The sequence below is a fragment of the Chanodichthys erythropterus genome, chromosome 17 (genome assembly GCF_024489055.1).
Source record: "Chanodichthys erythropterus isolate Z2021 chromosome 17, ASM2448905v1, whole genome shotgun sequence".
NCBI classification, from domain to species: Eukaryota; Metazoa; Chordata; class Actinopteri; order Cypriniformes; family Xenocyprididae; genus Chanodichthys; species Chanodichthys erythropterus.
In genome coordinates, this window is record NC_090237.1 from 35,454,293 (window position 1) to 35,470,028 (window position 15,736).

A 15,736-nucleotide genomic window follows, 5' to 3' on the forward strand; every position below is an offset into this window, starting at 1 on the left:
ACTGAAACTAGAATAGTTCATACAATTTTATTTTGAGTAAAGGAACAGGTTGCATAGTGGGCAGAAAAGCTGCACTCCCATAACAACAATGAAAAAGAGTGTCTCATGCCTATGCATAACATAATTGTGTATTTTTGTACGTATTTGTTTTTGCATTTTTGGCCCCTCTCATTCTATATTCATACTGTAATCAAATAACTAAACAGACAGTACAGACTTTTAATTACATTTTTAATTTATTATTATTATTTTGAATTGACTTAAAATCGTGTAAAAACATAGTTTAGGAATTCAACATCTCATCAAATACCAACAGCTTTCATTCATTAAACATTTTGTTATCAATAATGTGGCACATTGGCACAATGTGAGTGTATAAACACATATAACACAAGTAAGAATTAGCTATTTATGATAAAGAAAATGCAAATAGATTCATATTATTGAATATTAGTAGTTAAACGTATAAGAGTTAATGATAACATTAAAACCAAATTGATCATCTGATAAGTGTTATTAATCAATATGAATGGCTGCGTACACACTGCAGTTAAATACGGTTGTCAGTTCATTTTTTAGTGATTAATGTCGTTCTGCAGGCCTACACACACAGTTGAGAAATTTACAGGAGTGACAAATGCATTTTACTAAAATATTACTCAGTGTGTATGAAACCAAACTGAACAACTAGTTGTTAATGACATATTTAAATGCACATCATAGATGTGTCTCTCTTCTATATGTGTACGGTGCAAGAACACTGCAGGGAAAATGGTACAAGCTTTGACTCATTCTTGTTACCAGATCTTGCTAGAAAAAAAAAAAAAAAAAAAAAACGAACAAGAAAAAGCCCATAATAAAACAAGATAAATCCTAATGTTTGTATAAAAAAACAAGGCCAAAATATTGCAACCTGCACCTTTCCACTTTAATATCTCCATAAACTTGATCAGCTGTCACTCCTGAAACTTTACAGTGTGTATATGGCCGGTGTTTTACATTTTAAAGCCATGGTTGTAGCTGGGTGCTAAAAAGTCATTCAGGGGACTTGTTACCACAGCATATATAAATGCATGGTTGCAAGTTAAAAATTCAAATTTATTGTTTTAATTAAACTTTTTAAGTTGCAAACATTATTTTGTTGAGTTCTCTTGACATAATAATGTTGATTGTTACATCAACTTAATATTGTCTGTAATTTAAACTCAAATTTCTGCATTACTTGGCTTTTTTAAAATTAGGTTGTAGTAACTTAATGAAATTGTCTTGATAACTTCGGAAATTAGGCAGTGCATAAGAATGGATAAGGAGAATAAATGTTGAAATGAGTGTTAATTTATTTGTTTTTAGTGAAGGGAAAGACCTGTTAGTGTTTAATGCTGTTATGTTTGACATGTAAAAGAGCTTCTGTAATGTTGAAGTTTTTGTGGTTATCAATGTGCTGAAGAGTAGAAACATGAAGGTAAACACTACACTGACTCTAAGCAATGACTGTGCTAATGCTAGTGACAAGTAATATCTTACTTGTTCATTAAATATACATGTTAAATAAGTTATGCTGGTATGTGCTATGATATCTGTTGATTTGAACTGAAATAGATAAGATTAATTGGTTCCAGGGCTACAACTCTGGCAGTTGGTGCGACTTAATTTTTTTGAGTAATCAACTTGAAAATTTGTGTTTATGCTACAAATTAAGTTCCTCTAACTCAGTGTAGCTTGTTGGTTGAATGTAAATTCACTATTTTTTTATTTTTTTTAAGCCAACACATTATTTTAGGTTGATGTTATTATATGATTCTTTTATTTTATTTATTTTTAGTTGTAACTTTTTGAATTCTAAGCATTTCAATCCTCGTTTTGTTTAAAGGATATGTAGGAAAATATCAGAAATTTGAATATCATTATACAGTGACGCTAAAAACTCAAACACATAAAATCTATAAATGGCATTGCATTAGATAACAAAATATCAAACCACATGGATCATGGCACCTGTAAACAAATAATGCTAGATCTTATCTCAGAGCTAGTGTTGCTCTAGTATCAAAGATATAATATTAGCCTACAGTTTTTGTTACATATTTTGAATTAGATTTTATTTGAATATCTTCTGTTTTATAAGTTTTTTATATTTTAATTTTAAAGTTGTAGTAATTTTTGTGTGTTTTTATTACTATTAGTTTTGAGGGTTTTTATTCAGGTTTAGGTTTTACTTTTATTATTATTTTTGATTATTTTGTTATCTAATGCACAGACATTCATACATATTTAAGTGTGGCTTAAGTGTCAAAATACTTTTTGGGGTCATTGTAGAATTGCCAATTGTCGCATCCCTTTGTGTTACGGCTATGAAAGATCCACAGCGAAAGGAAACTGTAATGTCCCCAGCCAGACTGGAAACTACAGGGTGTTTTCATCGGCCGTTTGAAATTGTGAGCGTTAATTGTTTCAGTGATTGACAGAATGAATGCTCCGTCAGCGGACTGTTTGAAAGAAAGAGTTCCTCGCTCCTGCCTCCCCGCTGCGAGATAAGAACCCTTCTCTTCCAGACACACGAGCATCTCCAAGTTCACCGCCACACATGGTCTGAACAGCTTAAGAGGCTCAAATGTGCCCTGCCTGTTCAGCTGTAAACACACCGCATGCTGCTTTTCTCAAGGCTCCTGTTGAGAAGTGCTAGTCGCTGCGATAGGATCTCGTGTGCAGGGGAGGAAGTAGAACATGATGTTATCGTGGTCAGTACATGATATCCGCAGCTCCTGTGCTAGCGTCGGACTCTTTGGCCTCCTGAAAGGGAAACTGGATCCCGGCCAGGCGGATGAGCAAGATGTTGAGACCGTGCGTGAGGAAGGTGAGGAAGATGAGCCAGAAGGATCTGTCGTACCTCTCGCCTTGAGTCTTGTAGACGAAGCTGCCCTCGTTGAAGTTGAAGATGATCTCGGTCAGGTGGTGCAGCTTGACCTCAGAGGAAAACAGAATGAGGACCAAGCAGGCACAGAAACCTGTCAGGAAACAGAATAATACATTTTGCATAATTGAAAAGCTGTTCTGTATGGAAGCTCCTTTCTGCCACGGAATAAAAAAAAAAAAAAAAAAATCAACTTTTTATCTCGCAAGTGCAAGTTTATATCTTACGGGGGGGAAAAAACAGACTTTCACATGTGTGCGAGAAATTATTGCGTGCTCATACAGTGTCCAGTGTATACTATTTTCTTCATTCAGTTCTAACAGTGCTTATTGCAAGCAGAGCCACTGACATAAAGACCAGATAAGGGAGGCTCACACTTAAAAAAAGACAAACGAGCTGGATTAATTCTCGTACTAGACAAAGTACTCTAACGAACTCCAACATTTGAGCACTTTTTTATCAGCCCTTCCCAATGCATGATACAGCCATATTGCGTCAGCAGCCCATTTCACGGCGTGGTTTCTCTGCCATCACAGAGTATACGTTAAAGCAGACATAAGGCCGTGATATTAGAGATAGATAGCCTATAGAGTACCTCAGAGATGTCCTGTTGTTGTAGGCCAACCCGGAAGTTAGCCCTGATTGAAAGCCTATGCATTAGACCTTTGGAAAATCGCAAAAAAATAAGCTCTGTGTTTAACAAAGGGTTAAGACATTTACGTGTTTTGTCTATCAAGATGCTCTTTACAAGTTAACACAACATTTATACATTTTGAAGCAGTAGGCTATAAACGGACTACAGCACACCATTGTCGCAGATCAACGTCACAAACACCAAGCTTCCTCAAACTTTATATAGAAAACAATTTTTTTTAAAAACATGCTCACCGATTATGATCTGCGCTGTGTATGAATACTTATCCACTTTTTCATGAGAAATGCTGTCCAAATGTCCTGTTTGTCATGATGATGTCCAAAGTCCCCGCCAAAGGAAGTAGTCCCTTTTAGCAACTTGTTAGCAACCGCCGTTTTTTTAGACACAATAAAGGTTTAAAAAAAATCACAAGTGGGTTATAACTGGTGTGTTTTATGTCATAGATCAAAACGTGAGAATATTTAGAGGCTTTGTTAACCACAGACCTTATTTCAGGCGATTTATCAGAAAAGCAATCAAAAAACCCATAGACTTTAGGGAGATGGAACCGGAAGTCCTAAAAAGCTAACTCACTTCCGGGTTTTGCCCAAAAACACGTCATCCCTGAGGTACTCTATACTGCCAAATACAGCTTTATTAATTCATGTGCATCCATACTCTTGTTTTCTTCATAGTAAATTGGCAGTGACGCACAAAGGAAATATGTTATAGACAGTATACAAAAAATGGAAATTATAATGTGAGTATGTGAAAGTCAAAAATGTGAGATATAAACTTGCACTTGCAAGTTATAATGTTTGTATTGTGAGATATAAACACAAGTACCAACAAGTACCCTTTTCATTTTTTTTATTCTGTGGCATTGTTGGTGGTTTTTACCAAGTTGTTGTTGCATTGTTGAAGTAATTTAAATATTTTAAATTCGAAATATTTGTAATTATATACAGTCAGTGAAACATGTTTCAATGTTTATTAAACTTTGTTAAATAACTTTGCTGAAGCATTGTCTGTTTTCTTGCAGTTGTTTAGTCTTAAAATGTCTTAAATTTTAAATTATTAAGCCTTAAAGGTCAAATATTAAATAATGTATTGATGGGGTCTTAATTACAACAGTAAACGTTAGCATGTTATTTCAGCCATACTGATGTGTAGAGGGAAAGTCATTGTACATGTCCCACTTTCTGTGGAATAAAGTCCTGCTCAGATGTATTACAATAGCTGGTTTCTGTCTAAAAAAGAGGAAACTTAAATGTAAATGGTTCCTGCAATAATGTGTTAAATTACCCCTCATATTCCTACATAAATTTAACATCTGCACTAGACAAAAGATTTAGCACTGCCTTTTATGCTTAACTCAAACAAGAAAAAAAATATTCATTTAAAATATAAAATAAATGTCATAAAACCATTGAATTGAACTTTCTCATGCATGTCAACACATTGTTACAACACTAATTTTGTGTTTTAAAACAATTTATAAGGAAACTTTTGTTTCTTGAAAATTATTGCTTCAATTAATTTTTTGGCAGATGGAACCTTAGAATTCCAAGCGAAAGGTGTTTTTTTATTAGATTTAGAAGGTTCTATCTGCGTTTGACCCATTCCAAAAATCCCCATTTACAAATTTGAGAGGATTTTGATATTGTTAGGGCTGTTCAACGATAACCGTGGTTATCGTGTACAAAATAAGAGTCTGTGTTTACGAAATATATATGTGTGTTTGTTTTGTGTATAATTATTATGGATATATAAATATACACACAAACATGTATATATTTAAGAAAAATATATTATATTTCTATACAAATATTTACATTTATATATAATTTCAATATATAAAAATATAAATATATTAATATTTTATACATACATGCTTATATTTCTTAAATATATACATGTATGTGTGTGTATTTATATATATACATAATAATTATACACAAAACAAACATACATATATTACGTAAACACAGACTCTTATTTTGTACATGGTTATCATTGAACAGCCCTAGATATTGTACATTTAGAATACATTTTTAACTGCCTATTAATTTTTATTAAGTTAATTGGGCATCATTAAATATGCGCCATTTCAGGCTCACTGTATGTCATTTCCACGTACTGAACATTTGTTATTTAACTATGCCAAAGTAAATTCAATTTTTAATTCTAGGGCACCTCATGTATCCTTCTAATCTTAAAGCCCTTCTTGCAGCTCATCTCTTCTCTTCTCTGATGATATGTTTACTGGAGTGAGGGCGGGGCAACCTGTCACTCACATGAGATCCACCAATAGCAAACAAATCAATTCCTGATTGACAAAATCATGTCCCACCCCACATCTGTACTTGTTCGAGAAGCCGGTTCTATCGGATGTACGTCACAATAGAGAAGAAAAGACAATTGCAACTTCCATATCATGCTTTGAATAAGAGAAGTCTCTAAGCAACCACCTGTTGAAGAGTCTATTCTTGAAGCTTAGGTTTTAACCACATCCCTTTACTGTAAAGGAACTTTGCTTATCTTGCGATTTATAAGCGCACTTTATCTTAGCAAGTATAAGAGATACATTATCTACAGTTAGCCTTTTTTGGGGCTTCAAATACAGCCCAAAATAACAATTCTGTCTGTCTTCTGTCTCATACAATGCTAGTGGATGGTGATTTATACTGTCAGGGCAGAAAAATTACCATAAAAATACCACAATAGTTCATATGACTAACACATTGTGAGGAATAGTCCAAAGCATTACTAAAAGTGTTGCCCTTTGGAGTAGATATCGCGTTTAATGATCAGTCATGAGACGCAGAAGGAAAACAAATGGCATTTACCGTCATTGATGTCTTGGTGCAATATATTTGAATGGTTTTCAGAAGAATTACTTAGCATTTTACAAGACTTTTATTAGAAAGTATATTTATTTTATAAGACTTATTGTCTATTCTTAAGGTTTTAATAGAAGATTGGTTTGAAAGTGACTACTTTGCGAGCTGTGCTTCATACATCACTGCACTATTGACAATAGACAATGGATATATTTTGCTGGCGACCACACATCTCCTTCTGTTCTCCATGGAGAAAAAAAACCAAACAGGTTTAGAAAAACGCAAGGGTGAGTAAATCAACAGAATTTTCATTTATGTTGAACTAACATTAACATTTTACACATTATTTCATTAAAAGAGGTGATGAATGGGTTAAAATTAAGTAAGATTTTTTTCTTTTCTTTTTTTTAAAAAGTTAAATTTTTTATTTAGGATGCATTAAATTGATCAAAAGTGACAGTAAAGACAATGTTAATGTTACAACAGATTTCTATTTCAAATAAATGATGTTCTTTTGAACTTTCTATTCATCACAAAAAAAAAAAACAACAAAAAAAAATCTGTGTATCACAGTTACCAGCAAAACGGATTTCATCAACAAAAATGTTTCTTTCACAGCAAATCATCATATTAGAATGATTTCTGAAGGATCATGTGACACTGAAGACTGGAGTAATGATACTGAAAAGTCAGCTTTGTTCACAATAAATTATATTTTAAAATATATTAAAATACAAAACAGTTTTTATAATTATTTTAAATTTTTATTTTAAATTGTGTTATACTGTATTTTTGACCAAATAAAGGCAGCCTTGATGAGCAGAAGAGATATTCTTTTGTTTTAACGAGAAACTTATATAAAGTGTCTCAAAATTGAAAATCCATATTAGAGACTGCATTTAGATTTAGTACAGAAACATATGGTCCCAATTTTCTCAGATAACTGCTTTGTTTATATATATAACAAAATTTCATAAAGTTACAGTACTGGCTTCAGTTCAGTCAGTACAGTGTTCCAGCCATGCTGACTATATTCACAATGTAGCAAAGACATATCGCTCTTGTTCCATATTACAGTATTATAGTATATATGAAATGATGTTGCTAGCTACATGAAATCAGTGGCATCTCAAAGCTTCGGAATGCTATTAATCTCTAATGTTTACTACAGTATTCTCTCTTCTCATCACTGCAAGTGATCCTGCTTTATTTTTTGACTTAATGGTTCAATCGTGTGGACAGGTCAAATGGCCTCTATCAGTACAAACACAACAGAGGCACCTGACACCACAGACGGAGTGGAAATCTGGCCAGTTCCACCAAGCGCATTCATTTCCATCACTTTATTTATTTATCATGCAATTCTCTCTTCTCAGGATAGCTGAGCTCACTTTCTCACAAACTAAGAGAAGAACAATTGTAGAGGCTCGTTTCTATCGTGGTTCAGTATAGACCCTGTCTGAGTGGATGTATGTGTGAAATATTTATCACATACTGTCTTCAGGATCTGGATTTTGTCTCAAGATTCAAGAATTCAAGCATCTGTTGACCTGGTAAAAAAAAACAAAAAAACTTTACATTGCCAATGACTCTTTCTATTTAAAAATGTGTAAATGCTTGAAATGTATTTTATATCATTTAATATAATACATTTTATTTTTCTTATGAACTTAAGTAGATTTTAATTGTATTATATTTACTAATTATTTATATTTACTAAATCATTTGATTAACTAAATTTTATTTATTAAATTATTATTATTAATAATTGATGAGTTGGACAGAATAGTTAAGGAAATTTGGCATATGGGAACCCTTGCAACTGTGTGTGTGTGTGTGTGTGTGTGTGTGTGTGTGTGTGTGTGTGTGTGTGTGTGTGTGTGTGTGTGTGTGTGTGTGTGTGTGTGTGTGTGTGTGTGTGTGTGTGTGTGTGTGTGTGTGTGTGGTACAGGTATTCCCTATGTTATGTAATCTCCCCACAAAGATATCAATATCCGAAATTCTTGTCCTTGTGGGGACATTTTTTGGTCTACATGAGGAAAACAGCTTATAAATCGTACTAAGTGGTGTTAAAAAAAAAAAAAAAAGTGAAGTAAAAATGCAGAAAGTTTTCTGTGATGGGTAGGTTTATAGTTAGGGGATAGAAAATACAGTTTGTACAGTATAAAAATCATTATGTCTAAAGTCCCCATAAAACATGAAAACCCAGTGGGTGTGTCTGTGTGTATGTTTGAGTAAGGTCTTACAGCTTATCATGTTCCAGAGGTAAAGGCCCTGGGGTCCATGCAGTGTCTCATATGGGCTTCCGAAGGCATTGTAGAAGAAGAACGCACAGGACACCGTGGAGAAGACGATGAGCACCGCGCAGAAGAAGATCACGCTCACATGTAGACTGGCTGGAACCACATCCATCAGGTCAGGGAAAACTACACAGAGTAAAGAGATTTCTAACATGATCACCATCATTTGAGTTTAAACTGTAGGTGAGGGTAAGGCTATGAATCATTATGATTCATATGTGAGTAAAATGTACTGCAATGTAATCAGTTTTCCATTTGTCATCAATGTGTTCAATCTCACTAGCTATTGTGAGTGGTTGTTGCATGTGTTTCCTTTTGACTGATCACTATAAGATTATCTGAAAATTTGGCATAGAAAAGCATTTTCACTCAGAAATTGCTAGTAAATTTCATAATTAGCAATTACCATCACACACCTGTAGGTAATGGATAGGTGCACTGTACAGAAGTATTTTAGAATTCTAAAAAAAATAAAAAAAAGAGAATCCCGCACACTATCTATACTTGCAATAATGTGATTATATATAGTCTTTCAACTTGATTGGAAATTGATGATTCTTCACTGTGATTGGTCATGTTATCATTTTAAATGTAATGGAGTTTAGTATGTTTATGCCTGATGAAGGTCATGCAACCGAAACGTTTCTATTAAAATATTTTTGATACGTTTTTGCAAGTATTGATAGTGTACAGGATTCTCTTTGTTTTTTTTTACAAAATTTTACAAAATTTTTACAAATTTTACAGAATTTTACATGAAATTCTGAAGTAGAAAGACTGACAGCATTTTCTTGTAAAATGTACTCCAGTTATCTTTATTTTATTTATAACTTCTAAAGTTATAAAATAATTATTTACAGTGTTCTGTGTAGGTATGAAAAGGATTTCACTCATTAAAAGTAATCTCTGTTAACTTAATATTATCAGTATTATCTTTTAAATTTTATTGTGGGATGTTTGGACGTGTCAAGGAATTATGCAGTTTAGTCTAATTCCAACGCTATCTCAGGACCAATTCGTATGTATTGTACGAGATGGCTTTAGGTGGCTCACTCGTAAGAATTCGTACAATTTGTCTAAACCCCAGTGACGGGTAGGTTTAGGGGCGGGGTTTGGGGTAGGTCATTCATATAAATTCATAGGAATTTGTCATCTCGTAACATACATACAATTTAGCAAAAAACGTATGAATTCGTACAAATTAGCCACCTCATAAAATACGTACGAATTGCCATGAGATCGGGTTGCTAATTCTGTTTAATTCTGTGTTCGTGTCGATATGTAAGCATTTATGTGGATGTATTTGTGAATAGCCTATATGCATTAACATAGTGTCAAAGACAAATTTACACTCTGTGACAAACAGAATGGACAATAAAATTAAACTAAGCTAAACTTCCTGTCCTCAATTTTTATGCATCTTCTTGTGAGGATAACAAATTTACGATGACAATAATCTTTTGTTCTGCTAAAAGACTGGCTCTGGAATCTGGGCCTTTTCCAGATCTCATTAGGGAAGAATGCTGTTGTACATGAAGCTGTCATAAATGATCCATCGGTTGAGCCCCACAAAATGAGACAAATCCCTCCCAAAACTCAAGATAAAACAACTGAAAATCTACATACCACTTCTAATGAGAAATATTAAAAGTACTTTCAAGAGGATGTACTTGCTTTGCATGTGTGATGACATTTGGAGGAACAATTTTACAAAGCATTGATGAAAAAAATGGTGTGTGTGTGCGTTTCAGGTATTCCCATACATTGTGGGGACAAAATGTCCCCACAAAGATGGCAATATCTGAAATCCTTGTTCTTGTGGGGACATTTTTGGAAAACAGCTTAAAAAAAATCACACTGGGTGATGTTTTTGAAAATGTAAAAATGCAGAAAGTTTTCTGTGATGGGTATAGGTTTAGGGTTAGGGGATAGAATATACAGTTTGTACAGTATAAAAATCATTATGTCTATAGAAGGTTCTCATAAAACATGGAAACCCAACGTGTGTGTGTGGGGAGGTCATTTTTTTTTTTTTTTTTTTTTTATAATTTGAAATAGGTTTGTTACATATCAATGGCCTCAAAAAGTATTTGGACATTTAAAGGGATGTTTTATCTAATATTTAAAATTCTGTCATCATGTACTCAACCTCATGTTGTTCGAAAACTTTCTTTCTTCTATAGCACACAAGGAGAAAAAAAGGAGAATACATTGGTTGCTCTTTTCCAAGCATTTATTTAGAGCTTTTAAGGCTTCAAAAAGGATGCAAAAGCAGCATAATAGCCCATATGACCCGTGCAATATATACCAAGCCTTCTGATACCATATAGTAACTTCAGGGGAGCCACATTTAAAAATGTATTAATGTCATTGAATTTGACACAAAATTACAAAGAAAGTGGCACCTGCAAATAAATGATGCAAGAGTTTTTCTGATCAATGATCACTAATATTTGTAACCACAACAATCACAATACTTTCTTCTTTTTGTACAGCATGTCTGTTTGTGAATTGTCATGCTTTTTATTTATTCCAACAACATTGGTACAATTTAAGTGTTTAATGTCCAAATACTTTTGGAGTCGCATATGCACATGTAGTATTGCAAATTGTCTTGTATTGCATTGCTAGAGCCCTGAAGTATAGGCTACTCTTTATATTTCTGGTGTGTTTTTAAAGGGATAGTCCACCAAAAAATGAAAATTACCCCATGATTTACTCACTCTCAAGCCATCCTATGTGTGTATGGCTATCTGTCCTGGCTCTTCCAAGCTTCATAATGGCAGTAAATAGAAGATGAGATTGTGAAGCCCAAAAAATTGCATCCATCCAACATAAACGTAAACCATACAACTCCAGTGTGTTAATAAAGGCCTTCTGAAGAGAAGCAATGGGTTTGTGTAAGAAAAGTATCCATATTTAAAAACTTTATAAACTAAAATATCTAGTTTCCGGCAGATGGCCGCACACACGTCGACTTGGGCCAAAAAAGGAACCCTTGACGTGATGTAGGAGTATCGTAAGTTTAGATGCCTCTCTCTGTTCAAACAAATAGGGCTGGGCAACAAACTCAAGTTCCTTTTCTCTTATATCAAAATCCTCCAATATTTTTTGCATTTCTTTCTATCTTTTTTGGGCTTCAAAATCTCATTCTCTATTAACTTCTATTATAAAGCTTGTAAGAGCCAGGACATTATTTAATATAACTCTGACTGTTTTCGTCTGAAAGAAGAAAGTCATACACACTCAAACCAAAATGTATCCGGACACCTTGAACATTTCATTTATTAATAGTTTATTCACTATAGTTTAAAAAAAAAAAATGGTAATAAGATCTTTGAGTTAAACTGTGTCAGAAAAAAAATATCTTAAAGGATTAGTTCACTTTCAAATAAAAATTTCCTGATAATTTACTCACCCATGTCATCCAAGATGTTCATGTCTTTCTTTCTTTAGTCGAAAAGAAATGAAGGTTTTTGATGAAAACATTCCAGGATTATTCTCCATATAGTGGACTTCAATGGAGTCCAAACGGTTGAAGGTCAAAATGACAGTTTACAGCGATCCCAGATGAGAAAAAAGGGTCTTATCTAGAGAAACCATTGCTCATTTTCTAAAAAAAAAATAAATGAGAAGAAGAATTATATACATTTTAACCATAAATGCTAATCTTGAACTAGTTCTTCTTCTTCTCTATTTGAATTCCAGCAGTGTAGACACTGCTAAGTGTTTTACTGTAAGTATATTACTGCCCTCCACAGGTCAAAGTTTGAACTAAATTGTCATATACAATATGCTAGTGCAAGTATATAACAATTAGTTCAAACTTTAACCTGTAGAGGGCAGTAATATACTAAGCAGCATCTACACTGCTGGAATTCTAATAAAGAAGAGAGCTAGTTCAAGATGACCATTTATTGTTAAAACTTATATACTTATATTTGTTTTTTTTTGTTTGTTTGTTTGTTTGTTTTTTTAGAAAATGAGCAATGGTTTCTCTAGACAAGACCCTTATTCCTCTTCTGGGATCGTGTAGAACGTTTTGAAGCTGCAATAAAACTGACATTTTGACCTTCAACCGTTTGGGGTCCATTGAAGTCCACTATAAGGAGAATAATCCTGGAATGTTTTCATCAAAAACCTTCATTTCTTTTCGACTAAAAAAAGAAAGACAAGAACATCTTGGATGACATGGGGGTGAGTAAATTATCAAAAAAAAAAAAGTTTATTTGAAAGTGAACTAATCCTTTAATTATGTCAGATAACACTTAAGCAAAACATGGTCAGGTCAAAATGTCTGAATATTTTTGGGTTCCCAATTTTTTATCAATTTTACTTGTAGTCCACTGTATGAAGACTTTTTGGGTATAATAGGCTATGTCACAGTTTACTTTATTTTGCTATCCTCACTTACATTTATGAACATTGTGTCCTGCACCCACTAGTAAAAATATATCAAAAATGTCTGAATAATTTTTGGTTTGATTATACATCTGGGATGACTTGAGGGTGAGTAGATCAAGGGGTAACTTTTCATTTTTGGGTGAACTAACCATTTAAGACATTTACTATCATTTCATTTCTTAAGATGATTAAGTTACTCACAAGAGAAATAAAAGGGTCTGTCTCCCAGACCACACTGTTTCATCCCTTTCCCGTGGAAAAGTCCGTAGTTCGCCCTTCCGATGAACTTCTCCAGCTCTGCTCCCGACGCGTTGACGATCTGTGCGCCAGTCTTGCACAGAACAACCGCTTGAACCCAAAACTGAGTCCCCATCGCAGCCGCCACGACCAGAACACAACCAAAGCAAAGCACTCCCGCAATAGAGAATATAATTTTCTTTTGACGGCTAGGCATTGTGTTTGACAACGCGGAGACGAGCACAGCCTCAGTAATCAATGGATATCCACACGTCAAACTTTCTGTAATCCAACATGGATAAAGACATCGCTGCTGTTGTCGATTTACCTCAAGTCTGAAAACACGAATGCTATAAAGCGATATCTAAAGCTCAATACGCATGTTAGAGAGTAAAGTTGTATCCCAATGTCTTCTCTGGATAGTGTTACGCCAAGCGCGTTCACTGTACCCCGTCACCAAGCAACCGGTTTGAACGTCTCGCACCAGTGATCGGGCATGATGTGACCTTACACTGGATTGGTTACTAGATCAACATCTCTGGCGGCAATTAATAAAGCAATTTCACTGCTACAGTTGAACTTTAAATAGGGAGTTTATCATGCGTGATATGATGGAGGATTTATGGATAGCTAAATGGGTAACACATTACAATGAAGCTTCATTTGTAACAACATTAGTTAAAATGAAGAAAAAATTATGGGACCAAAACATAGGACCAAAAATCTTCCCAGACAGGGACACATGCTCTGTTCTTATTATGTAGTTTGTAAAGCAGACGTTACGAGGCTGTCTTTGTCATTATGTTGACCCATTCTTTTAGCTGTGGGGTTTTGGGAGTTTCCAGTGTTTTCAAAATGACTCTAGACCCCTACCATAATCACAGCAAACTCTCCATTTGAAATATTTGGTATCTGCTCCCTGTCTCCCAATAGACACAATTTTGGTGATAATTGTATTGTTGTTCCAAGCCATTTACTCAAAATATTTTAGAATTTGGTGCCATAAAGGCTGACATTCCCAGATACAGTGAATAAAAGTACCTTTGTCCTTTTGACATTTCCAACAAACATTATTATTTGTCAGACCCATTTTATTTAGTCTAAGAGGTGTCAGATAGAACCTGTGTATGATTTTGTAGTGTGTAAATTGCCCTCAGGCTTCCCAAAAAAAAAAAAAAAAAAAAAATTCCAATCTTCGTCCCGAATAACAGCCTCAATGTCCTTTTCTCATATTGTCTTTAAAATTGTCCAGTCATTGCTGATCACATCGTCCTGTAGAATACAGAGGCTGAATGAGGCAGTGTTAGGAAGTCCAAGATATGGTTTCTGTCCGTGTACTGGATTTTTGTAGAAACAATTTCTAATTTGTAGGTATTTCCAGAAATGTTAATACTTCTACGGCATTCATTAATCTTAGTCAAAGTTAATTTCAACATTTACTAATAATTTCTTAAAATGAAAAGTTGTATTGTTTTTGTTAATGTTAGTTAATGCATCTGAAATAACATGAACAAACAATGAACAATAACATTTTTACTTACTAACATTAACAAACAATGCTTGTTAGCTTATATATATACTATATAAATATAGCTATAGATACACACACACACACACACACACACACACACACACACACACACACACACACACACACACACACACACACACACACACACACACACACACACACACACATATGTTTGTTTTTGTGAAATGTGGGGACATTCCATAGACATAATGGTTTTTATACTGTACAAACCGTATTTACTATCCCCCTACACTACCCCTAACCCTAAACCTAACCATCACAGGAAACTGTGCACACTTTTACTTTCTCACAAAAACTCATTCTGTGTGATTTATAAGCCTTTTGAAAAGTGGGGACATGCTGAATGTCCTCATATTTCACCTTTTTTTGTAATACCCATGTCATACCCATGTCATTATACACATTTATGTCCTGATATTTCACAAAAACAAGTACACACACACACACACACACACACACACATACACATACACACAAACTTCTTTCCAGGTCCAAGTTTTGACATAATAACCTTTTAACTCATCCTACACTAGAGTTTTCTGACAGTCATATCATAGACGTGACTCACAGAGAACTGACATCGATTGGCCCTCTTTCACTCATTTCTGGGAATAATAAGGTAACTGAAAATGCAAATAAAAAGGTCATCAATCAAATAAGAGCTAGAGAGACAAGAGAGGGACATAATTAACTGTTGTAACATTGATTATATGTGTGTGTGTGTCTCTATGTATATATATATATATATATATATATGTATATATATATATATATATGTATATATATATATATATATATATATATATATATATATATATATATATATATATATATATATATATATATATATATATA

At 33.8% G+C, this 15,736-nt stretch overlaps 1 protein-coding gene across 1 annotated transcript; it reads right to left on the bottom strand.

Moving 5' to 3' along the window:
- Positions 1-168: 168 nt before the first annotated feature.
- Positions 169-13,758, bottom strand: clrn1 (clarin 1). The gene is made up of 3 exons (XM_067365791.1): positions 13,294-13,758; positions 8,635-8,814; positions 169-3,005 (listed from the first exon to the last, which is right to left on the bottom strand). The coding sequence occupies exons 1-3, from the start codon at positions 13,544-13,546 to the stop codon at positions 2,740-2,742; spliced, it is 699 nt and encodes a 232-aa protein (XP_067221892.1). The 5' UTR covers positions 13,547-13,758; the 3' UTR covers positions 169-2,739.
- Positions 13,759-15,736: the final 1,978 nt, after the last annotated feature.

Coding starts and splice junctions, on each gene's coding strand:
- clrn1 (XM_067365791.1), bottom strand. CDS start 13,546: ATGCCTAGCCGTCAAAAGAAAATTATATTCTCTATTGCGGGAGTGCTT. Junction 8,815..13,293: donor CAGACCCTTTTATTTCTCTT/GTGAGTAACTTA, acceptor TACTCTGTGTAG/TTTTCCCTGACCTGATGGAT. Junction 3,006..8,634: donor CCTCTGGAACATGATAAGCT/GTAAGACCTTAC, acceptor GTTTCCTGACAG/GTTTCTGTGCCTGCTTGGTC.